Below are 25,515 nucleotides of genomic sequence, written 5' to 3'. Positions count from 1 at the left end.
GCAAACCTGGTGACCAACTGTGAGAAACATCTTACCACTGTACTTGCCAACAAGGGTTTAATAATAATAACTCAATAAATAATGAGTCATGTTTTACCTGGGAATCAAATACTCATTTTACTCAGTGATATGTAAATCAATTATGTAATGTGCTTTTATAAGACCATCATAAAAATTAGAGAGTGTTCATTTCTTTGTAAGCGAGCAAACAAATTCAGCAGGGTATTAAATAATTACCTTTTTTCTCTAAACTAGGTGCAAACACACCCATCTCTTGATTAATGTTCTTTTAATTGATGACATCACTATCTCTGCTGCCTATTTAAACACTTTATAAAACATTATTAGCATCAGTTAAAACTCTTTCTTTTTTTGATGCACTACAGTCCAACTAACTAGTAAATAATCAATTAGTACACCTTTGTTTTTCATTTTATGATCTATAGTATCCATATTATCTATATTACCTTTATACTTATGACCCAAAGCTCAGTTGTACAATCAATACTTCATTTATTATCGATCGATAATTTGTAGTGTTACTAAAACAAGTGTGTGTATTATATTAATAGCATCAGATGTGACAGTACAAGATAAATATTAGTATTTTCGTTACTTCGTACTTGAGCAGCCCTACATGGTGCACACAGATAAAGACACTACAAAACCACATATGACATGGAGGAGGCGATCCATCAGGGATGCTTCTGGTGATTATTGACCTTCTTGTCGGTGCTGTGCTTGCTGGGCTTGGGGGGCAGCGCGTAGTAGTGGCAGATAGAGCCGGACAGGTTGTCCATGAGACTCATCTCCCCCTCCATTGAACCCTGGATGACCAGGGAGACCGAGTCAAAGAGTGCCCTCCGCTGGACAAACTTGGATAATGCAGAGAGAATAGAGAGAGAGAGCGGAGACAGAAATAGAGGAAAAAAGAAAAGAAAAAAGAAGAAGACAAGGACAGGGGGAGAGTTACATACAAAGATACACGAATAAGTATGGACAGAAGAATGGATCACAAAGAAAAGGACAGTCAGTCAGGCAGAAACAGTTATAGAAACCCAAAAGACAAGAGAAACATCTCAGAGGGAACAATGCTCTCTTGTGGGCTGCTAAGGGCTTCTTACTAAATGACCTGTCGAATCTTTCAAATTGCACAGCAATGTAGTAAACAAACACCCTTAACACTCAAACCCACAAGGGGGCACTACAAGACTGCAGCAGAGCAGGTCTTCAACAAGGCTGGGGAGAAGAGTGTGACTTAGCCGCTCACGTTTTGGGAGAGGAGCATAGGGAAGAAGGATAAGATCTTAGGGAGGGAGGGATAACGATAGCGAAACCTCTATTTCCTATCCCCCAAAGTTCCCCGTTGTCTGGAAATAGCTGTTGAAGTGAACAACAAGGCCCTGTGGTCCAGCTTTCCCATGGCACTGTGACCTGTCTGTGACTGGCATGTCCTCTAGAGGGATCAGCTAAACACAGACACACACATAACCACACACACACACGTAGCCGTGAATGCACACAAATTGTAAAGCATCCCGATATGGGCCAGTGTGGGTCACACAGCATAATAAATCTGCACAGCTATATTTTCTGGATGTGACTGTGCATAACCAAGAAAGACCCAGACATTTGCAAACTAGCGTCTGATATGCGAGGGAGCTATGTCCAGTCCTGCGTAGTGCACGTGCAGCAGACAAAGATCTTCACCTGAGAGCTTCAAAATATGACAACCGTTTTGGGTACGTTTCAGATAAATGCATCCATTTGTATTCTGAGATGATGCCAGGCTGTCTGGTAAACACAGCCTAATATAGCCATCCCTGGCTTGGTTTATTTATGGGTGGACTACAGTTATTGTACCGAGACCAGCGAAGAGCAAGTAATCAACTTTTTTAGATGGCGTGCCACATTCTCAGCATTACTCAGCGCGAGCTGCTGAATCAACTAATGGTTTGAACCAGAGTTAGAGGTAACGACAATGAAGGGGTCATCTAACGAGCCTCACAGCCTGGCTCCGGTCCCAGCAGTGTCCAAATCATCTTATAATGCACAACAGAATTAAAAATCATGTTTCCAGCTTGGTACAAGCTAAGCTGAGTAACTGAATTAGGTCTGTTCTTTTTTTAATGGGATTATCTGGCAAATAATAGTGATGCTTTGTTGTGAAGTACAGATTAACTTTTTTTGAGAGACAGAGAGAGAAAAAAAAGATTAGTTTGGCGACAAGATTCTTTACCTCCAGTTGGGGCTCTGTGCATGAAGGGGATTCTGCTCTGATGCCTACAGAGTCTCTGGTTATATCGGCAGTGGGTGAATCCATAGGACCATCCCTTTCCTGCTCTGTATCCACTCCTCTGGGAGACCTCCAGGGGGAACCCCCAGAGCTTGACCTGTCCATACCCAGTGTCAGAGGGTTGAGCTGGGGCGACCTTGCTGCTATGTCCCCCGCTTCCATCTCCAGTTCCATCATCTCCGCCTCCAGCTCTGCCTCTTCCTTGGCTTCCTTGTTGCTCTCCTCCAGGTGCTTCATCAGTACTGCGATGACCACATTGACCAGGACAAACTGAGCGGTCAGGACAAAGGAGACGAAGTAGATGGGAGAAACCACAGTGTTGTAGCAGGTGCCTGTATCTTGGGCGCAGTCCCTCAACGTATCCTGGAAAGACCGTACAGACGGTGGATTTAATAGTATTCTAGTTAAATGTTCTAGTTAAGAACATGCACCTACAGGTGGGTGACCATTCGCAGCCGATGATCATTACAACAGCAAGAAGAACAACTTTGTAAGAACAACTTTGTACTGGGTTGCAGTGACCCCTCACTCAAGTTGGCTTACTGATGGATTTAGCTACTGGATGTCTGCCAGGTGTCACCTAAGCTAATTTTAATCACTGATGTTAGGCTGGTCTGTGGTGTTTTTACCTCTGGGAGCATTTTAAAGTGAATTATCTCACCATTAATAATGCTTCCTGGTTAACTCTACTAACACACCATCCAAAATATCTGTGCTTTGATTTTGGTGGTGAAGATCCAGTATTTTATTCATGTGTTACTAATTAGCATGAATCTGTGTTTGTTTAAAATCAACTTACGCTCATAACTTAGCTGTACATCCTCCTATGGCTTATTCAGTAACACTGGGGAATAAACAGGACGGCATCCTCCTTGAGACTTGGAAATATCGGTCATTGCCTTGTAATTGCACTGATTTTTGTTGCTGTTAGAGCATGTGGAACTCTCAACTTCTGGGTGACCTCTTTCGAGCATAAGGCAATCTGCCTGCAAACAACACTGCAACTGCGACTGCAATCACTCTCAAAGTGCTGAAGGTTTGCAAAAACTGACTGCCAACACAGTGCAATTATCTAACTCAGTCTTTCTGCAGTAGGAAACTCCACTCAACTGGTTGCATTCTGATTGCAGAGCACTTCTGTCATTTTGCCGTTGAATCACAGTCCTACAGCAACTACTTCACAATTCGTGGAAGAATTTCTGTTGCAAACACACAAGATTCTGATTGGAACCTGAATATAAGTAGTCAATGTGAATGTTTGTGTATGCAGATGGCAACAGATTTCCATTGTGTGCCACTTTATCAGATAATTGATAATTGTATGTATTTGCTAGCTTGACCCCATTTAACTGCAAACTGATTGTCTTAATAGCATTTTGTCGTTTTCTTAAACAACAAAATCACTTTGAAGACAGAAACTGAGCTGTGGCAAACCTGGTCCCCATCTTCAATGTAACCATGTCATAGCAAAATTGCGAGTTCATTGCACTCTGTCCCAATAAGGTGCGTCATGCTGTGATCTCCAACCACAGTCCTCCAAACTGTAAATGCAGTATTATTTGAATATAGTCTCATCTGGCTACAAAAATACGATGGCCGCACTAAAGACTGACATCCGTTTTTTAGTTTTTAAACCAGAAGTTGACATTATGAACAACTTATATACAAAAAATTGAGTATGGTTTGAAGGTCCGAATGTGATGTTTTTTTCATCCATTACAAGCACATTCATATTGCGGAGTCATTTTAAAACAGAACTGGACCTGCAGAATGTGCAGATACAAAAGAGTGAATGTAGAGTATGAGTGGTCTATGGATCTGAAACTGCAGAGTTGGTTTCACCTTCATTATGCCATTCCAGTTGTCTCCAGTGGAAACTCTGAAGAGCAGCAGAAAGGCCATCCCAAAGTTTTTAAATGTAGCGTAGCGCCCCAGACCCTCACAGGGGTGGAGTTCATCACAAACTGCAGAGACAAAAGGGAAGTGGGAGGAGATAAACAAAAAGAGGATTAGCCAGAGAGTAAAAGAGAATGAAACAAAAAAAGATAGCAGTGTTCACGGCTTTCAGTTGGATTTTCCTATAATAAAATAGTTACTGTGATAGCATTTTATAGCTCTGAAAGCTTCAAGATAAAATTAAGGAGATCAATATAGTATTTCAACAAAGGATTCGAGGAAGCAATTAATATCAGATGAATTAAACCCACAGAGGGGAGAGTTAAATGCTCGGTGTATGCCCGTGAATGACCTGAGTGGAAACTAAGAGATTTCATTTTCTTCTTTTTCTACTGCCTGCACAGTATCTCTTTATTGTGCATGTGTTCTTACTTAAGTCACCAAACAGCTCCACTCCCAGCGCTGCAAAGATAAAGAAGAGGAGCATGAAGAGAAGACCCAGATTGCCCACCTGCAGGGAGACAACAGGAAGGAAGAGAGCGATTAGTCAGAGGAGATAAAGCCCAGGGAAAATAAACCAATAAGGAGGGACAACAAACTTCTCATTCGGAGGCAGGGTAGAATGGAGGATGGTTCTAGAGCAGTTAGAGAAAGTATAAGATAAGCTGTAGTGACTGAGCATTTGTTAAATAAACACATCTCCTATCCAAGCGAATGCATGCTTCAATGATGTGAATGAGTGTCTGACAGAAAGCAGGTAAAGATGGACAGCACCACAGCGTCAGCGCTGCCATCTAGTGCTGCTGACATCACTCACAGCCAGTTGTTTATTGTATTCGGGTTGTTTATTTTGTTAATTTGAAAATTAGTTAATGTGTTACAATCTAGACAACTAGCATGATCTGGTTATTCATCTGGAAAATAATAAATTGACAATGAGTGCAGGTAGGCTGTGCATAAAAGATTGGTGTTGCTTTTGGGTTTGAAAAGTTAAGTCAGTGGGGATGTGCCGTAACCTTGCATTCTTTCTGAAGGGGGCAACTCCTCTGGACTCCAACTGTGTACAAGTCTATTGTGGAGTCTGAGTTCATCTCAGTGGCTAGTTTAAGTCTCTCCGAGGACAACATGACTTTCATTTTGTAAATGATCTTTTTCAAGCAGGCCAGCATCGTGACTGATGTGTCCAGTTTCAAAATGCTAAATCTGAAGGGCTATCTATTTATCGTAGGGTAAATCAATCTGTATGATAATAAGGGTAAATGTGATTTAGTTAACAACCGGTGGTGTAACCCTGCCAACATAACAATCAAAGAAAGGATTTGTTGCCCGGACACTGAACTGTGTGCTGTTGGACTCAGGCCGTATTATTTACCCAGGGAATTCTCTCACGTCATCTTGGTGGCTGTTTATGTACCCCCCTCTGCTAACCCCACAGCTGCATGTGACACTATCCACTCTGCCATAGCTCGGCTACAGACTCAGCACCCGAGTGCCTTTATTGTGATCTCGGGTGACTTCAACCATGTATCACTGGACAATACACTACCAACATTCAAACAATATGTGGACTGTCCCACCAGGGGAGAGAAAACTTTAGACTTACTGTATGCTAACGTCAAGGATGCATACAGCTCCTCCTCCCTCCCCCCACTTGGTAGGTCAGATCATAACCTGATTCACCTCACCCCCCGCTATGTGCCAATTGTGAGGAGGGAACCTGTGACCACCAGGACTGTTAGGAGGTGGTCAGAGGAGGCAATAGCGGAACTACAGGGCTGTTTCGAGGTGACCGACTGGGAAACACTCTGTGAGCCTCACGCCGAGGACATCAATGGGCTTACTGAGTGTATCACAGGCTACATAACTTTCTGCACCGACTCCATTGTTCCAGCTCAGACTGTTCATTGTTACCCAAATAACAAGCCGTGGGTGACTAAGGACATCAAAGCCCTCCTCAACAACAAGAAGAGGGCTTTCAGAGGGGGCAACAAAGAGGAGGTGAGGAAGGTCCAGGTGTTACTAAAGGACAAGATCAGAGAGGCTAAGGACAATTACAGGAGGAAGCTGGAGTGGAAACTCCAGCAGAACAGCATGAGAGAGGTGTGGAGGGGCATGAAGACCATCACTGGATTCAGGCCAACCAACAGCAGCTGTTTTTCAATAGATTCGACACCACAGTGTCTGCTCCCACCCCCACAACCTCACCTGCAGTCAGCCTGGAATCCAGAGCCACACCACTGTGCCAGCCTCTCTCTTCACATGTTGCCTCCTGTGAGATTCCTGACACCCCTCCCCCACCCATCACCTTCACTCAATACCAGGTTGAGATGCAAATGAGGAGACTTCACTCAGGCAAGTCTGCTGGACCAGACGGAGTGAGTCCCCTTGTCCTCAAGACCTGTGCCCCCCAGCTGTGTGGAGTCTTTCATAAACTGTTTATGCTGAGTCTGAGTCTGCAGAGGGTCCCGGTGATGTGGAAGACATCATGCCTCGTCCCTGTACCAAAGACGCCTCGTCCCAGTGGCCCCCAGGATTACAGGCCCGTGGCACTGACCTCCCACATCATGAAGACCCTGGAAAGGCTCATCCTGGACCAGCTGCGACCCATAGTAAGACCACATCTGGATCCCCTTCAGTTCGCTTATCAGCCTCGTCTCGGAACAGAGGACGCCATCATCTACCTGCTCAATCGTGTCTACACCCATCTGGACCAGCCGGCGAGCACTGTGAGGGTCATGTTTTTTGACTTTTCCAGTGCTTTCAACACCATCAGGCCGACCCTCCTGGGTGATAAGTTAGCAGCGATGCAGGTGGATGCTTCTCTGGTGTCCTGGATTGTTGATTACCTGACAGGAAGACCACAATATGTACGTCTCCCACAGTGTGTGTCTGACAAGGTGATTAGCAACACAGGGGCACCACAGGGGACTGTCCTCTCCCCCTTCCTCTTCACCCTCTACACCACAGACTTCAGCCACTGCACAGAGACCTGCCATCTTCAGAAGTTTTCTGATGACTCTGCGGTGGTTGGATGCATCAGCAGGGATGATGAGACAGAGTACCGGGCTGTGGTCGACTCCTTTGTCACGTGGTGTGAGCAGAATCATCTGCAGCTCAACGTGGCAAAGACCAAGGAACTGATCGTGGACTTCAGGAAGACCAGGAAACACTTGACCCCTGTTTCAATCCAGGGGGTCAGTGTTGACATTGTGGAGGACTATAAATACCTTGGAGTACACATTGACAATAAACTGGACTGGGCTAAAAACACCACAGCACTTTACAGGAAGGGCCAGAGTCGTCTCTATTTTTTGAGGCGACTGAGGTCCTTCAACATCTGCCAGAAAATGCTGAGGATTTTCTATGAGTCTGTTGTGGCCAGTGCGATCCTCTATGCTGTTGCATGCTGGGGGAGCAGGCTGAGGGTCGCAGATGCCAACAGACTTAATAAACTGATCCGTAAGGCCAGCAATGTTGTGGGGATGGAGCTGGACTCCCTCAAGGTGGTGTCGGAGAGGCGGATGCTGTCCAAGATAAAGACAATGTTGGATAACACCTCCCACCCACTCCATGACATGCTGGTCAGTCACAGGAGCTCGTTCAGTGAGAGACTGAGATTACCGAAAAGCACCACTGAACGACACAGGAAATCATTCCTGCCTGTGGCCATCTCCCTGTACAACGCATCCACTTAACACACTGTTTGCTGCTACAACTACACATGTTTCTTTTCCAAATATTTATTTATAAGTGACTTATGTATGTATGTATGTTTATATATGTATATATTGTACTATTCTTAGTTAGTGTATTGTCTGTCTTGTCTTAATGTTGGTTTAAAATGGAGCACTGTAACAAAAAATAATTTCCCCCAGGGATCAATAAAGTATTCTGATTCTGATTCTGATTCTGATTTGGTGTTCTCCTGCTCGTACACATATATTAATGCTGACTTGCACAATTACTCTGTTGGTCTGTGCTAGCCAATGATTGTAAAAATGACTTTTATAGAGTTAAGCTAGTGGATCCACCGCACAATTAGAAATTAGCTAGCATTTTGCCATTAAAGAGATGAGAAAAAACAAACAAACAAAACCAAAAATGAACAATGCCAAATAGAAGACAGATCATTGTACGTCAAAAGGTTCCACTGGGCATGACTCTCTGGCCTCCTCCAAAATGGCAAAACATCAGCAGATGTTGGGGTTAAGCCAATAACATCTATTACATTGGCAACCCACCTTGTGGACTAGACAAGCCATGGATTTTGGTGTGTGTGATTTTACAACTGATTGGTCCTGACACATCTCTTTACCTCCCCAGACTCGATGGTTGTATAATCACAAAATACACTTAAATCTCAAATGACACCATCACAATGTTGCTTTTCCCAGCTAAACTCTTAAGCTACAAAATTACCTAATAAACTACTGAAAATACAAATCTGCACGTTTAAAAAAGCTGGAAAACTGAAATTGAGCGCAATTAACAGGTATGTGATTTCTATGTAAAATCTAGCCTATAATATGCGGTAATTAGTAACTTTCAACCCACATATATACAGTATGTGTGTGATGAGTGTCCCAGCACAGAACAGAGCATGACACTGATTATTACACTCTATTATACAATATCATGTTTTGTCTGGTAAAATAGTCTACTCGGTATGCAGTATTTTAACTGTTTGATTATGTTCTATTTTGATTTACTGTAAATTTAGAATAAACTTTTTTGTCCTTTATCCGCAGATTGTTTTGTATTTTCTTTGATAAATCTGTCTTTTTAATTTTTAGTACCCTTAGGGGTTGAATTACTTGGTGGTATTTAATCCTGACTGATTGTGTATTTGTGAGACCCTGATGAAGAGAGAGAGTCGATACCCATTGGCCTGTTTTGCTTGCTGAACTGCTTCAAGAATAAATTTGTTACATTTTATCCTTGACAGAGTGGCTTAGCAACCGCACCCTTTTTTATATTGAGATTTTGTTCGCCCTACTGATGAGCACCTGTTGAATAATCCTTTAGAGCACTTCCTTTTTTCCTTTTTCTGATGACACTGAACAAGTCAGATACAGCATGAAAGGAGTATCTGGGGTGGAGGTGGGTTGCAAAGCGGTGTGCAGAGTGCCTTGTGAGAGACACTAACTGAAACAGTCCAAACTGAATCGATTTTAATGCATAAATGTACATTTAGAGGAGGTGTCATTGGTCGATTTGTTTCAACTGGGCTTTCTCTTTTAGATTACATAGTTTTTCTGAGGCTCTTGTCCAAGTCTGCCACTGTGCGACTGAGTCAAATGCCTCTAGAGCCTTCAAGTAGCCTTAAAATTAACCTGTATATGGAGAAAGGACTTCCTAGCCAACCCATTTTTATATGCAGTCTACAAAATAAAGGTGCAAGATTGGAATAAAAATAAAAAGAGGAGCTGTAGAAAGTGATAGGAAAAACAAGGGATTAGAGCTTTGACACAGGGGTGGTTTAAATAATGAAAAGTGTTATGGTTTGCTGCTGTCAATGATTATCAGCATGTAGCAACCTGTTCGCACCTCCACCACCCGCCTATCATCAGATTTATTAATAATGAACACTTCTGACAAGCTCAAGGAGCCTGGAACAACACTCGATCTCTGTGTCTCTCTGAAAAGCAACAACAGAGGTGTTTTGAAAGAACATTGCGAATATAAGACTTTTTGACTTTCTGCAAAACACTGCAGAAGTTGTTCTAATTTACTAACTCTATCACCCACAAATCCACCCACCCTAGGGTTTGAAACAAAAACCTGAAGCTACATTCACTTTCCAATCTCTGCAGGGGGCTTCTAATGCAAATAAGGGTCTCTGGAGTTGAGCAGAGAAAACTCGTGAGAAAGACGACGCCCTGAAACAGCAGAATCTGCAGCACACACACAAAAAAAGGAAATGCTTTTGAGATGTAACTTTAGGGACAGTTTCTGTGGGATGTGAAATCCATGGAGGAAAAAAAATGCAGATGAGGACGGAAGGAGAGTTTCGCGGCTTTGGTGGGTGTTATTTAGCGGCGCGTACCTGAGGCAGGGCTTGCATAACGGTGTCCAGCAAAGCTCTCATCCCCACCGCCATCTTCAAGAGCTTCAATACTGTGGGGACACGCAAACACACAGAATGAAAAAACAACATCTCACCAATATTATGATTTTTCAGTCTTACATAACAGAGCAGGCCTGCTGTGGAACTGAAAGGACACAACATTTCTCTCACTTACAGTTTAATCCTGCTCTGTTAGCTTAGTCACTCATTTTCTTGTATTAAACACCACTGAGCTCTTAAGACGACATGACTGAGGTCATATCCCCCAGTGACTCGGTAGGGTTACCAGTATGACTTGAGCACCAATTGAACTACAGCAAGAATGACAGATGATACATTGTAGCAAATGTGTAAACATTAACCCAAGGAAACAAAATTAGGCAGCAAATGACCCCCCCACTCCTCCTGGGCAATCTTTCAATACACAGCACAAAAATCAGACAATAGATTTAAGACATAACACTTCTGTAAAATGCTTTTGTCATCCTAATTTAAGTGATTTGGGATTTATCAGCCAATAAAGACTCGCAACATAAACAGCTTGATAATATCAGGGTATGCAAGGATTTCCAGTCTTCCATTGTTCAACCAGAGGAATGGCACCTGGTGTAGTCTTCTGCTGCTGTAGCCCATCTGCTTCAAGGTTTGTGTGTTGTGCATTCAGAGATGCTCGTCTGCAGACCTTGGTTGTAATACAGACTTCTTTTTGTTAGTGTTGCATAACTGTATTAGCTCGAAGTGGTCTGGCCATGCGCCACTGACATCAACAAGGCATTTATGCACAGAGATGCACTGGACAGTTTCCCTTTTTCAGACCATTTTCTGTAAACCCCAGAGATGGTTGTGCAGGAAAATACCAGAAGATCAACAAACCACCAAACCATCGTCCACCAAAGCCACATCATGCTTAAAGCCACTTAGATTACCTGTTTCACCTATTCTGATGTTGCCATGTGATTAGCTGATTAGATATGTGCATTAACGTAAAGATAGATGTATAGTCCTGCTAAACACAAGATGAATAATCAAAATAAGCATCAATAGAATCACAGTGCTATCAGGATCTCTTTTAAACTGGGAAGAAAACATGTTATGGAATAATAAGAGATATTTTTTTTATCTATATCAATTACTCACATATTAACAAAAATCAGTAAACATAGGACACAAAAAAGGGAAATCCCACATTTGCAAAAAAAATGTACTTTTATTTTAACCACACACTTTTAACCCACAATGCCAGACATCTGTTAGCTTCAATATATTAGCTCAGCTAACATGACACATATTCCAGTGAGAAACACCACTTTTCTCTGAATAATTATATGGCCACTAATGATGCATTTACCACCGAAAGGCATCTGTCTGCACCTCAGCTGCTACCACTGAAACATCTAAACATATGCCAGACAGATTAGCAAAGCGCTGACCATAACTTGATAAACATTACATCCATTAATCAGCTGTAAAGACAGCCTTGAAAACATAGTAACAGTTCAAACTGCCTCAAGGTGATTTTTCCAAAACAATCTAACTTTATAATTTTCTGGTGTAATCACTCGAGCTACAGTAACTAATAACTCCACAGCGTAAACTAGCAAGACACGAGATAACAGATATTCCCTTGTTATTTTGCACTTTAACACATACTTTCAATATAAATGTCAAAAGCAATTTTTAAAAGGATTGAGTACTGTCAACTTCAACTACTTTACAAATGAAGTAGGCGTGTGTTTTGAATCATGGATTTGACCATGAAATTGCTAAGAGGGATAAAAGCCGACAACTAACCTTATGTCAATGTCTATTAATAGCATTTTGTGTGGGTGTGTTGTGCAAGTTCAAGGTTTGAAAGAGCAAAGCGTATGCACATAAGGTCATGTAAAATGCCACTCACTGTGGTAATGTTTTATTTGCCTTCATGTTAGGATTGCTAAGCTGTGACACCATGAGTGCAAGGGGTTGGTGGGCTGATGATTCTCAAGCTGTTGTCTCACTGCTTATGGTGAGTGAGTTGTTACTTTTTGCCATATAGTAAAATAATAAGCAATAAAAGTATGAGGAATTGCTTTTGTTGTTTATTTGAGATAGTTATTAAACACATCAGGAGGGGCAGGGATAGCTCATTAGGTAGAGTGGTGGCCCCATGATCGGAAGGTCGGGGGTTCGACTCCACTGAACGGCTACCCTGAGGTACCCCTGAGCAAGGTACTGCCCTACACACTGCTCCCCGGGCGCTGCACTGGTGGCTGCCCACTGCTTCACTGGGTGAATGGGTTAAATGCAGAGGAACTATTTCCCTATGGGGACTAACACATACACTTTACATCACTTATTGGTGCCTAAACCAGTGTAATTACAGCTTTTGTGAAATGAATCAATATTGAATTTTGTTAAAACACAAGAGTGTGTTAGGGTGCTTATTTTTTCATTATGGTAATTTAATCCAATTTGAAGTGAGTTTAATGGTTCATTTTATAAAAACTGAAAATACTTGAGCTGATTTAATCTGCAATTTAATCTAATCAAAAGGTATTGTAGTAAAAATCTCATCGTTCAGGCTGAAGTTCGGCTGAAATGCAGACGCAAAAATGAAATGAAAGCAAGTCTGCAGCCGCTGAAAAAATCCAATTGACCAAACAGTTCTCTGGAAAATAGCTTCACCATTCCTGGAAGATGCATCAAACCTCTGCTTGGATAGTAGGAAGGAAAAGTTTTTTCAACAGTTTCTGAAGTTTTAGAGCATCAGTAATAAATATAATTTCTAAGACATTTCTTCCCCGAATTTTCTTTGTTAGCTGTAAGCACTTTTATAACATTTTTATTGTTCTATGAGCATTATTATCCTAAACCAGGACACCTATTTGTACTTGTGGACTACATCAAATTCGCACATGGTCGAAGCCTACATTCTGTTTTAAACATTAAATGTAAAACAACACTTAGTTTTAATCCATCAGATTCTCCTGTGTCTGAGTTGTGATATTGATTAGTCTGTTAACTTACACAGCTGGAATTTCTGCCAGCTTTTCTGTGCACAAAGGACACACATGTGATGCATCTCACTGACAGCGTTGGACAGAAAACCCACCGCCTTTTGATTCCAATGCTGACAACATGTGAATTTAATCTAGCTAACTCAGATTCCTGCTCAGACTGATTATGAGAGGCATGCTGATGCCAGACAGAAAGACTGGACCCATCAAATACACACAGACAAACAAAGCAAAAAATGTGTTTGGGTCGGCTGAGCGACAACAATTAATCACGACTTCCATGCTACCTCATCGCTGCACATTCAGTGTTTGGACCAAACAGACAGGCTCCCGTTCTGCATGTCTTAGCTCCTCTTTCTCTCATCTTCCTTCCTTTTGCTTCCTCTCCTCAAGCCTTCAGGTAAAGCCTCTTATCTCTCCTATCTTCCAATAATCAGCCTGAACCTCTTTTACTCTGCACACCTATTTCACTCCTGACTTCATCTCACCTTCTGGTAGTCTATTTTAAGGTCAGAAGTCATTCATCAATCCCATCTCTTTCGTTTATTTCTCTTTTATTCTTACATCTCTTTCATCCTTCTTTACTGTACCCCATCCTCTCCTTAGCTTCTTGCAGCTTAGTTCACTTACTGTCACAGTGTGTTTTGGCTCTCTCACACCCTAAGCTCACTTTCCTCACCCTGTGTTTTTCTCTCCCTTCGCTTCTTCTCAGTTTGTCAGCTGACTGTGTGTCTCTGTGCCATCTGGTCGGCTCACAGCCTGCCCGAACCATGCTGAGATCTGCCATGCAAAAAATGACAAAAAGGGGAGTCCCGGGGATGTGTGTTTTACATCATCTTCAAAGTACAGCACCTTGAAAGAGTTTGCTGTGCGTTGGTGTCTCACACTGTGTAAGGGTCGGGGGGAGGGGGGGGGGGGGAGTGTCATACCTCGAGCAATCCTCAGCACTCTCATGATGCGAATGATGGTGGGGTTGATGGGCAGGGAAGCGTTGACCTCAATCTCCTCCAAAGTGATGCCCATGATGGACAGCAGCACGATGGCCAGATCCAGCTGGTTCCACCTACACGCCAACAACCACACACAGACGTACACAAAACATACTCATCAGCACCAAACACAGACTTGGGTTAGTTGTTTTCACTGAAACCTCGGATAAATGTGATTGGCTGCAAAAATGGACTCAAACAAATCACCCATATGTGAGTCATTTCCACCATCACACAAGTGTGAACTCCAATCATATGAAGTGGACTTCAGTCAGAACTGAGTCACAGATCTGATGACTTTGAACTTTAAGAAATCGACAACAGTCCAACTCAGAACTGCAGTCTTATGTTTTTGACTGAGTAAGTTGGAGTGCTTAGAGGAAACACTCCAAATTTGACATCACAATAGTAAGAACTCCACCACAATTCTGCCCAGACAGAGACAGAGACGGTCCCTTATTTAGGAGAACTTCAACATGGATAGAAAATGGATAACGCTAAGGAAGAATCCTGGGTACAACACAGCTTTCATGGCCTTTTTTAAGTCTACAGTGACGCTCAAAAGATTCTGTATAATGTATCACCTCAGTGTTCCAAAGCTTTAGTCATGCATATTTAACTAATCAAATAACTCATGAAATTTAGAGACGGATCATTTTCTCCATGACAGTGAGAGCGTGCTGACTATTTTAAGTGCTATGAGGAAAGTTTTTTAAAAAGCAGCCACGATGTGATTCCAGTCACATAGGCATAGTCCACAAAATGTTCAGACATGACCAGTTTTGAAGTTGCCGTTCAATAAACGACAAGTCTGGAACGAAGTGAACGTATAAAACCTGAAGACAGAGGTGGGTGGTCGCAGTAACCTGGTTATTGTACTGCTATTTACATTGTTAATATCCATGTGAGGCTTTGTTTCACTCAGAGTTTGACATTTAAATCCACATATCCCTACATCTACTCAAACTGCATTAATCAATCCGCCTGAAATTATATATGTATTTTTAAATTAGCTGAGGGTTTTTTTTGGCTAAATGCTGCTGTACCTGGAAACAAAAATAAAAGGTTGTGGACTGAGCTGTTCTTAAACTGGGTTCTTGCCAGACTTGAAAAGGATAATGGTCTTTCTCTGGTGAACGGGACAGACATCGTGGACTCCTAGGTGGTCAGCTCTGGTCCAGAAACACGATGTCTCCACTGAAGCGTGTGGGTTTAGTGGGTGTATTTCTTTATATGCAACATGTGCCAGTATGCAGCAATGCTGCTGGGATTGTGTTTGTGTATTATTGTGTGGTTTTCACCAGAAAGCCAGAGATTTCAAAGCTATGAAATCATCTAAGGCATTTGTGTTTTATTGGTGTTTAACAAGGCTGTTTGTATTCATGCAGGCCTCTCTGAGAACCAGTCGCTGGAGCACCTTAGAAAAAGCTCATTTAACTTGTCTGAACGCTGCCTCAGATTTTCTACATGACTCACAATTTAAAGACAAGTGCTTGCAACCACTAATCTACTAAAATATCACATCCACCCCAAATGTCAGAACCGAAAAACAGGAGGCAAATGTTTCTTCAGAATCTCAGTTTTTCTTTGTGTCAGTGTAGGAAAGTTCAACATGACACGTCGGGGAACTTGCGAGAGATTTATATACTGACTTGTCCTTGAAGAAGCGTCGGAAGCCGAAGGCAACCAGCTTGAAGACCGACTCCAGCACAAAAATGAGAGTGAAGATGTAGTTACAGATCTTCAGTGCTTCATCCAGCTCCTGAGAGAAATGATAAAAAAAAGTTACAGATTCATAAAGTGCAAAAGTATTCATTTTAACAACTCTGTAAAGCCGGCATTAAATTTTCTCTCTTACTCCACCATGGCGATCTGTGGTTTTCATTATTTATCGAAATGTGCTGAAGCTGCAGAGAAAACCAATGAAATGATCTCACCTCGCTGCTATCTTTTTCATATTTTAATGGGAAAACACTGATTTAAACTGAATGGCTTGTTATGCTGCTTAGTTTTGCAGCTTAAATAAACCACGTTCATGCTTTTATAATCCTTACATAAAATACTAAAGGGTCCATAATGCAAAGGCTGTCCTTTCTTCAGAATTAGCCATTCCATGAATAGATCACACCATCCCCTCTGTTCCTCCCTCATTCTCCATGAAAAGCCCATTAGAATCAAAGTGGCCATTTCTCCTTCTTTCTTTTTTTTGCTGGAGGGAGAATTCACATTTCCCATCTGCATGTAAAAACTGACCTGTGGAGGGAACTGGTCATCAGGAGGGATTGGACTGAAGTCTCACTGGTGGCAGTTCATACACTAACACCAGTTTGTGATAAATCCCTTGATGCCAGCCATCTATTATTTTCTATTTTCTACAATTTGTTCTACTTTAAAAGCAGTCAGAGACCATTGATTGATTCCTGCAGGAAGATTTTACACTTATAACAACATTTTATGCTAGCACTCTCTGTTGACATATCATACTCCCAAGTAGTCTCTTATCAAACCAAATATATTCAGTTCTACCTAACATTATTTAATATCTATACTCGGCAATTCTATCTAATAACAATTTTACTAATGATGTTGTTGTACAAGATAAACAAACAAAAAACAAATTCCAGGCATTTTAGCAAACCTCTTACTCTTCCCAGAGATGCTGCACTGTATTGGCCACCATCTGTTGTGCTAAACTTTCTATCCTAACCAATAACACTGTTCAGTCTTACTGCCTTCTAACAAACAACATTCTGTTTCTCTTAAGGGTATCCGCTGGTACAACCTTCTGTTGTACTAAAAAGTAAAACCCCCACATTCTAGCCAAAAAGCTTCTAATCTGACACCAACGGCTCCTTGAAAACATCATTCAGTTTAACCAATCACTGCTCTAAACCACCAAACCTTCTATTGTACCTTAACATATTCTCTAGTACCTACTGACAGAGATCAGCTTTATATGGTTAGTTCCATAAATGTTTGGACAGTAACTCAGTTTGTGACCACAGTAGATTTTAAATCAAATGATAAAGATGCCTCAGGGTTGTCACGGTCAGGTGTGAAGAGAAAGAGGACCCAAATGCAGTACTCGCAGATTTATTATAAGTTTGGCTGAACTGTGGTAACTGTTTAGAAATTACACCTGTTTTGACATGTGGTACCCCATTTTCAGAAGCTCAAAAGTAACTGAACTAACTAGCATTATTTTAAATGTAAGGACTCTCTCCGCACTCGGATGAAAATCTTTTGCAGCGACAGAGAGCACAGCTCTGTATACTGTAGAACTCATCCTGCTTCTCCTGGTAACGTCACATTATCAATAGACAATAGTGGCTCGCTTCCAAAGGCAGCCTCCACCGTGTTTGACAGATGACGTATTATGCTTTGGATCACGAGCTGTTTCCCTTCTTCTGAATCCTTTTCCCCCAACATAATTTCACTTTCATCTATACAAATTATATATAAACATATACTAATCCCATAGGGAATTAGTCCTCTGAATTTAAGCCACTCACTCAGTGAAGCAGTGGGCAGCCATTGTGTAGATCTGGTACGAATTTGAACCCCTGACCTTTTGATCATGGGGCAACCAGTCTACTTACTGAGCTGCCTGTCTGGCAGCACAGTGGCACGGTGGTTACCACTGTTGCCTCACAGCAAGAATGTCCTGAGTTCAATTCCACCATTAGGCCAGGGTTTTTCTGTGTGTGGAGTTTGCATGTTCTCCCTGTGTTTGTGTGGGTCTCTCCAGGTACTCCAACTTCCTCCCACAGTCCAAAGACATGCAGAATGGAAACTCTAAATGGCCCATAGGAGTGAATGTGACTGCGAATGGTTGTGTCTATGTCTTTGCCCTATGACAGACTGTTAAGCTGTCCAGGGTGTACCCTGCCTCTCGCCTTAAGACAGCTGGGATAGGCTCCAGTGACAGAACTGTTTTAGATGTTTTCTTCGTTGTAAACCCTTTTATATTTACATTCATGAAGGTGTCTCTTCATTTTAGGGTCGACAACGATATGCCCACTCAAGAGTGTGCTTGACTTTGACAGATGTTGTGAAGTTGTTTTTCTTAACCATGGAAAGAATTCTGTCATCATGTCCTTTTTAAAAAAAAAACAACTAGTTGATGATTTGGTGACTCCTAAAGTTTTTGCTGTCTGTTTAATAGGTTAATTGTTTTCAGCTTTAAGATAGACTCTCTCACTTTCTCTGGAGCTGGGCCTCACATGCCCGTGAACCTGCTTGTCAATCAGTTGCCTCAGAAACAGTGGAAAATGGGGTAACATGCATAAAAATGGCTATAATTCATCAACAGTTAATGCAAGGCTTTTATGAAATCCCTGAATTAAAGTTAAAAGTTGAAATTTGATTGTTTGATCTAAAATCCACTGTGATGGCAATCAGAGGCAACAATTCAAACATTATATTGTGGTACTAGCCAGATATTTAGAGAATTCAAAAAACAACTTCAATTTAGGGCTCATGTAATTTTTTACTGTCTACTAATATTCTTAGCATGTTGCTAGGATCTAGCTTCCTGCTCTACATTTTCATATACCATGCCTTACAATACCCTTATCCACCCTGTAATGCAATCCTATGCTTTTGTTGACTCTCCATTGATATCTGATGCATCTTGCTTAAAACAACTTTATCCACTCAGTCACATTTATTTTTTCAAAAATCCACCTCAGTTTGTTGTTGGCCAACAATGTGATACATGAAGTGATGGACTCATATTTGAGTGTTGGAGAAATCCCAGCTGGCAAAGCCTGATGCCTGATGGTGATTAAAATATAGACTATAAATCCTCAGAATCCATAACCAGACCTCAGTGATTCTCATATAATTACCTTTCTTTAATGGATTGGATCTGGGCTAAACCTGGTTACCTTAATTCTCTACAGTTTGGAGCATTATTTAAAGTCCTTTAATATGACTTTTTTCTTTTCACTGATTGTCCAAATATTCAGTATTTATTCTTTTGACCTCCCTCTATAGTTTACCACTGCCTTTCTAGCCAAGCTTTTTACAGTTCTTATCTAACTTTCATTTGTTTTCCCTGATGACCTTATCCCTCTCTCAGCCTTGTTCAAAGAACTGGTGAGGCGGGGGTTTTTTTCATTAGTATTTTATTATCGTTGGAAAGGCTTGTTCACCTGACACTGTCTCCTAAAGCATTCAAAGCTATAAACCTCATGTTTCTGGAAGGCTGAACTAGAATTCCAACAACATTCGTTTTTAGACGCCACTGACCTGAAGATTAAGGAATGGAGTGTCTAACAGCCAACGTGCGTTGCCAATAATCAGCTTTTTATATTATTTTCATGGCAGGAAAACTTGAAAGAATTGGCAAAATTTGAAGAATTAGACTCCTGACACAACAAAAGAGCGTGCATTTGTCTGTAACTGTAGGACTATGAGAAGCTGCACTGTATTCATTATCATCTGAAGTGACTGATATGAGATGGTAATTAAAAACCACTCATGGAAAAAGAACATCCAAAGGAATTTTTAATATTTAACATGAATATTTTTTCATTTATATTCAATATTAATATTCAAACATAGTGATTTTTTTTAGATTGACATGTATACATATGTGTAAAACTTTTTTCTCTTTTTTTCCTCCAAAGGACTGAGCCAAGCCAGCATCCTGTTTTCCCAAACATCTGACCTTAGGCTGCTGATAGTGCTCCATTGACATGGTGATGACGTTGAGGCCTATTACGATGGTGATGAACAGGTCCAAGTAGTGGCTGGTGCACATCTTGTGGATGAGAAGGCGGGTGGGGGAGTAATCCGAGTAGTAGGGCTTACTCTGAGCTTCTGTTGGAAGTGGGAAATGGTTGGGGGGAGTTGGGGTGAAGGCAGGGGTGAGGAGGAGGAGGAGGAGGAGAAGGAGAAGGAGGAGGTGGTGATGTTCAGAAAGTGAGACAGGAGGTTTTACACTGGGACAACATACAGTAGAGCTGCTGTGTTGAGGACTGGAGTCGACGAAGCCTTGTTTTAAAGGAAAGTTGTTAGTGGAACATCAGTGCATTAAAGTCACTCACAATGGCTGACTCCCATTACGAATATGAGAGTATGGGAAGAGATGCAAAAAGAGAAGGCCGATCAGATAATGAAGAGAGAGAAAGAGAGACTACAGCCAAGCGCTCCTGTGGTCTGGAGTCACGACTAATCAAATCAGATCCCCTCCCCTCTGATCAAATTTTCTTTTCTTTCTCTTGCTTTCTTTCTTTTTTTAAATAACTCTCCCCTGACACGATAAGAGACAAACAGCAAGTGCTCAACGTGGGTTTGAAAGAGAAACTCCAGGGAGGCGGCTGCTGTCGGGCTATTCCAGGTTGGAGATGTGGCCCTCTCGCCCTCTTTCTCCCTGATCATCACGTGACACGGCCTCTCCTTATCTCCTCTGCTCCCCTCCTCTCAGGAGAAGAACATTAACGCATTAGGAAACTCTTCCATACTCATCCATCACTTCATTCCTCACCCCTTCCTTTTTGTCCAGAGAGGATGGATGGATGGATGGATAGGCTGGGAGTCAGGGTGAGGAAGAGAGAGAAGACTCATTCCATCTATCACCCTAACACTCCATCAGTGAAGGAGAGGCTCTAGGTCACACGAGTAAAGGGATGTAAAAGGGAACACACACATTTAAAAAAAGATCCTTTGGGTGTTGTGAGCACTCCCTGTCTACCCAATTAACTGTGACTGCAGCTGTGCTGAACTCAGACTATTCCCAGTGTGTATGTGGGGTGGCTGTAGCTCAGGTGGCAGAGCAGGTCAGCCACTAATCAGAAGGTCGGTGGTTCGATCCCAGGCTGCATCCTGGCTGCATGCCAAATATCCTTGGGCAAGATACTAACCCCATGTTTGCCTACTGGTGGTGGTCAGAGGGCCTGGTGGCGCCTGTGTCCGGCAGCCTCGCCTCTGTCAGTGCGCCCCAGGGCAGCTGTGGCTACAATGTAGCTTGCCATTGCCTGTGTGTGAATGGGTGAATGACTGAATGTAGTGTAAAGCGCTTTGGGGTCCTATGGACTAGAAAAGCGCTATACAAATGCAGGCCATTTACCATATGTGTGTGCCATTCATGGTGTGTGCCTACAGGGTTCCCTATTGAATCAGGAAAACCAGTATAGAAAAAAGACACACATATCTATCTATCTGAATCAAGATGTGTATTTATGATATAAAATTTAGCAGGTGCAAAGTTATAAATGTTGAGCTCCATCTATCCCACTGTATGCAGTATTCCTTTTTGTATTTATGGCGGTCAATGTCAAAACCTGTGATTGGCTGCCCTTCAGAAACTTTGAGCGTGACTTGACAAAAAGGGAGGAAGGTAACTCGTTTAGCTTTAAACTAAAATGATCGCGCGTTCGAGTACTGCTATCTTTGACTTAGGCTATTTTTCCCAATTAAATACAAACAAAAGACACAAATCTAATTAAAATATAAGCGTGATATTCAAAATAAAAACAACACAGTCAGCTAATGGCCTCCTCAAAACTGACTGCAGGCACAAACACATCAATTAAAGGCAGGATAAAATGCGCTCAAGAGGATGAAACCGCCTACGCTATAATTACGCGTGGCATGCCTTAGCATTTTCGCTGCGTTATCTTTAGCAATACAACAAAGGGAAGCGGTCAGACCTATCGATCTGATGTAAGTGCTCCTTCATAGCAGCAAAAATACTGTTTGCATTAATTAATTACAGCTAAAACATGCGATTCAGTGTTAAATAAGTGAAAGAAATGCCACTTTTCACTTCCTATAAGATTTTATGTCCTGTCATAGGAACTGCCGAAAAGCTTTTGATGTAAAAATTTTGCGTGGGAGGTTGTTCATTTCATTGACAGCACGCTAAACAAAGACTAGCAGAGTTGCAGCACCTGGAATTAAGGATCGAGTCTAATATTTCTGTTAAAAATAGAAATTCAGAGTAAAGCAATGATGTGATATGTCTAATCTATTATTGCTTCTATTGGTGGAAACAGTGCTGTGGGGATTTATCATTAAGACCTGGCTTCATTTGGAGTTTATTTACACTTTTCTATCTGTGCAAGATGACCAGTTTACTGACATTCCACTCTTATTTAGAAAGGTCAGTTGGTGCTCACCAGTCAGCTTGGTTCCTTCCCATTTAATAGTTTCATGTGTGGCAGTCTTAAAGAAAGCCCTCAATGCCGTTCTGCTGTCATTCAAGATGGTGGACTTCGACGGAGGATGGAGGAGAAAGCTGATTTTTATTTATTTTATTTATTTAATAAAGCATGGACGCATGTTTTTTTGCATGCACAACAATGCAAACAACGGTCCTCCACTGAGCACGAAGAGGTCAGAAGTCTTACTTAAAGATAGGGATCTAAAACTAAGAGGCTAAAGGGTCATGCCCGAAAATATGTCCCTAAATCGACGATATTTAAACAAGTTAAGGTGTTTGACTTTTAATAGTTTCTTCCTGAAAACTTTTGTTTATGCCACATATGAGAAGTCAGACTCATGGGCACAGAACATTAAGAAATAAAGCCTGCCTCTGATAATAAACCTGCTTTGTTGTCTTTGGTGCTGTCAAGGTAAATAACGGAGAGTTGAAGACTTGTTGAGGTCTGAACTCTAAGGAGTGCCTTCAAGTGAACTCATTCTATATTTGTGCTCCAGTTCATCTTCGCTGAGAGCCAATTTTGTGCCCGCTGGTAATTATTGATATTGACAGCAGGAGCGATGAACCTGAATGTCAGTGGTGCAGGCAGAACCGCGGGGGCGGCCAGCGGTGGAAGTCTGACCGCAGACATGTGCGTGCCAGACAGTGAAAACGATGTGGCTTCTGGTGTGAGCGGTCTGGCTTTTCAAATTAATGTGCTAACACAAGCTGACGCGCTCCCGTCACCTGCTTTGCTTTTGCAGCAGGACGGCACCTGGAATTATCTCCGCACCAACATTTCCTCGTCTTGTCTGCGACTTTTTACATATATATTTATATATATAAACGCCCAAACTCTTATGGATGTTTCGGCACTTGGCCTCTGAGTAGACAGTGATAAAGCAGATGTAAAATGTCTGGGACACATGCTTTTTGAAATGGGGTTTTGGGTATGGCCCTTGCGGGGACGCAACAGCTTGGTTCATTCACTGGGAGTTTGCATTTACGAGCTCGTCCATCATCTCTGAATGAGCAAACATTATTTTTACTCTGCTCTACTTACCGTCTGCAGGTGCACTGCCGGCTAAGCCAGACAGACACACACACACAGAGGAGCAATACTTTTGCTTTACCACCCCATCTCCTATATCTCATTCATTTAGATATTCTGCATAACATGTTGTTTTTTTGTCCTATTGCCCTATTTACATTCCTTTAGAGTAAAGAAAAAGTTTTCTACACCATAGCTAAAGTTAGCTAAAGCTTGGCTCACTTTCCTCTCCCTGAAAAAGTGATCTGAGTAAGTAAGTGAGCACTGCCCTTAACATTATGGATGTGGCAGCAAGGGCAAGGCCCAACAAGAGATATGTGGATAAGGGAGAAGAAAGTGAGACATAAACCGTTTGGCTAAAACTCAACTAGTCTCTGGAGGAGCATAGCGAATGAAGTGTGAGAAGAGAAGGTGAAAGTTTAGGGAGCCAAATTACACCGGCTGCCCCTGCTCCCCTGCTCTTTTTGCCTCCACTGGAGAAAAAGAAAGCTTCTCCTTAATGAGGAGCAGAGCTCACGCAACTCCTACTTTCAATCACACTGGCAATTATTTTTTCCTCCCCTAAGCCAGCTGGGCTACCAAAACATTCAGAGGATTGGAAAATGATTTTGCTTCGGCTCCCACTTTCACTTCCTCTGTCTCCACTTCCCCTTCTCCTTGCACGTCCTTCACTGATGTGGCAGGTGGAGCCTCCTCTCTGAGCTTTGAAAAGGAATGAGGATGAGCGCAAATGCACAGAGGGGCCGTGACCGACCGCCCGTGAAGGTCCCGGCATCTGCTCTTTGCGCTTCCATCCTCATTCGCGACACCGCTTTTGTGTGAAAGTGTAACAGGACCAGCCGGGGCAAAAGGGGCAGGGACTTAGAGCTTCTTATGCCTGCTGTTCTCCCTGTTAGGTTAAAAATGAACCCTGAAAATGCTGGGGGTTCATACAGAATAAAACTTTACAATTATTTCAACTTCATTACTTTTACAGTTAATGTCCACCAGATCTGGCTGCATTAAGCTGCATCTTTGTCTTAGCTGAGCAGAGCACCAGTTGCCATTCAAATGGCTCCATTCATCCGTCTTTATGAGCTTTTTACCCCAAAATGTTATAATTTCATAATAATTTTAGTAATTTTTTTTAGCCTGTCTCAGTTTCTTCTATCTTATCATCATGTTATTGTTATTAATCTCTGGCTCTGATCCACAGTCTGTCTTTTGTCCTGTTTCATTGAGTCTGGTTCTATTGGAGGTTTCTTCCTGTTAAAAGGGAGTTTTTCATTCCCACTGTCGCCAAGTGCTCATAGCAGGGTCATCTGATTGTTGGGGTGTACTCTGAATTATTGCAGAGTCTTTATCTTACAATATAAAGAACCTTGAAGTGACTGTTGTTTTAATTTGGTGCTGTATAAAGAAAGATTTTAAAAATGAAAAAGAAAAATCATGTAATCTGAGACTGACTCCATTCTTTGAGATGACAGGCCTGTCTTGAGGGACTCCATGTCATTGTGTCTCTACTAATGAATAAGCTTTATTGCAATTGGAGGACAAGAATCTATTTATTTTATTGGAAAATGATTTAATATTGTCGATTACAATTATCATTATTATTAGTACCCTAGCTAATGGAGCTTAAATAGAAATAAATGTTCATTTAGTTGTTAGTTATAAAAGTCATATGTTTGCCATTCATCCCCAAGTCATCCCCATGCTGCTGCTGTACTGATCTGATAAAAATAATTAACGATAATATTTGTGTTATTAACACAACTATAAACATTCAAAAAGAGTTAGCCACAAACCAAATGTTGCCTTCTTAGAGGAGACCAAACTATTACAATTATTACCAACTAAATTGCTCAATTTAATTCAATTCAATTTATTTTTATAGCACTAAATTGAAACAGTCACCTTGTTTATATTGGAAGTTAAAGACTCTACAATTATAAAAACCCCAACAATCACACAACCTCCTATGAGCAAGCACTTGGTGACAGTGGGAAGGAAAAACTCCCATTTCACAGGAAGAAACCTCCAGCAGACGCTCACAGAGGGGCAGCAATTTGCTGCGAATAGCTAGGGGTGA

General features: G+C 41.7%; 1 protein-coding gene across 13 annotated transcripts in view; it reads right to left on the bottom strand.

Annotated features, from left to right (window-relative positions):
* The window catches only part of cacna1g (calcium channel, voltage-dependent, T type, alpha 1G subunit), a 208,763-nt gene that overhangs the window by 14,685 nt on the left and 168,563 nt on the right, over window positions 1-25,515 (bottom strand). For 8 of the 13 annotated variants that reach the window (XM_086302859.1, XM_086302861.1, XM_086302851.1 and 5 more), the window contains 8 exons: window positions 19,919-20,070; window positions 15,897-16,006; window positions 14,185-14,318; window positions 10,239-10,309; window positions 4,625-4,703; window positions 4,139-4,260; window positions 2,240-2,659; window positions 723-875 (listed from right to left, as the gene is read on the bottom strand). In XM_086302859.1, the coding sequence (XP_086158985.1) occupies window positions 723-875; window positions 2,240-2,659; window positions 4,139-4,260; window positions 4,625-4,703; window positions 10,239-10,309; window positions 14,185-14,318; window positions 15,897-16,006; window positions 19,919-20,070 (1,241 nt within the window). The remainder of the gene's footprint in view (window positions 1-722; window positions 876-2,239; window positions 2,660-4,138; window positions 4,261-4,624; window positions 4,704-10,238; window positions 10,310-14,184; window positions 14,319-15,896; window positions 16,007-19,918; window positions 20,071-25,515) is intronic. The other 5 variants (XM_086302852.1, XM_086302849.1, XM_086302853.1 and 2 more) reach the window with 2 other exon arrangements.

The sequence above is a fragment of the Aulonocara sp. 'chitande type north' Nkhata Bay genome, linkage group LG8, assembly GCF_057382095.1.
Source record: "Aulonocara sp. 'chitande type north' Nkhata Bay isolate Kocher_YH1m ecotype deep benthic linkage group LG8, A_spYH_male_GT1.1, whole genome shotgun sequence".
NCBI classification, from domain to species: Eukaryota; Metazoa; Chordata; class Actinopteri; order Cichliformes; family Cichlidae; genus Aulonocara; species Aulonocara sp. 'chitande type north' Nkhata Bay.
This window is presented reverse-complemented; position numbering and strand designations above follow the sequence as displayed.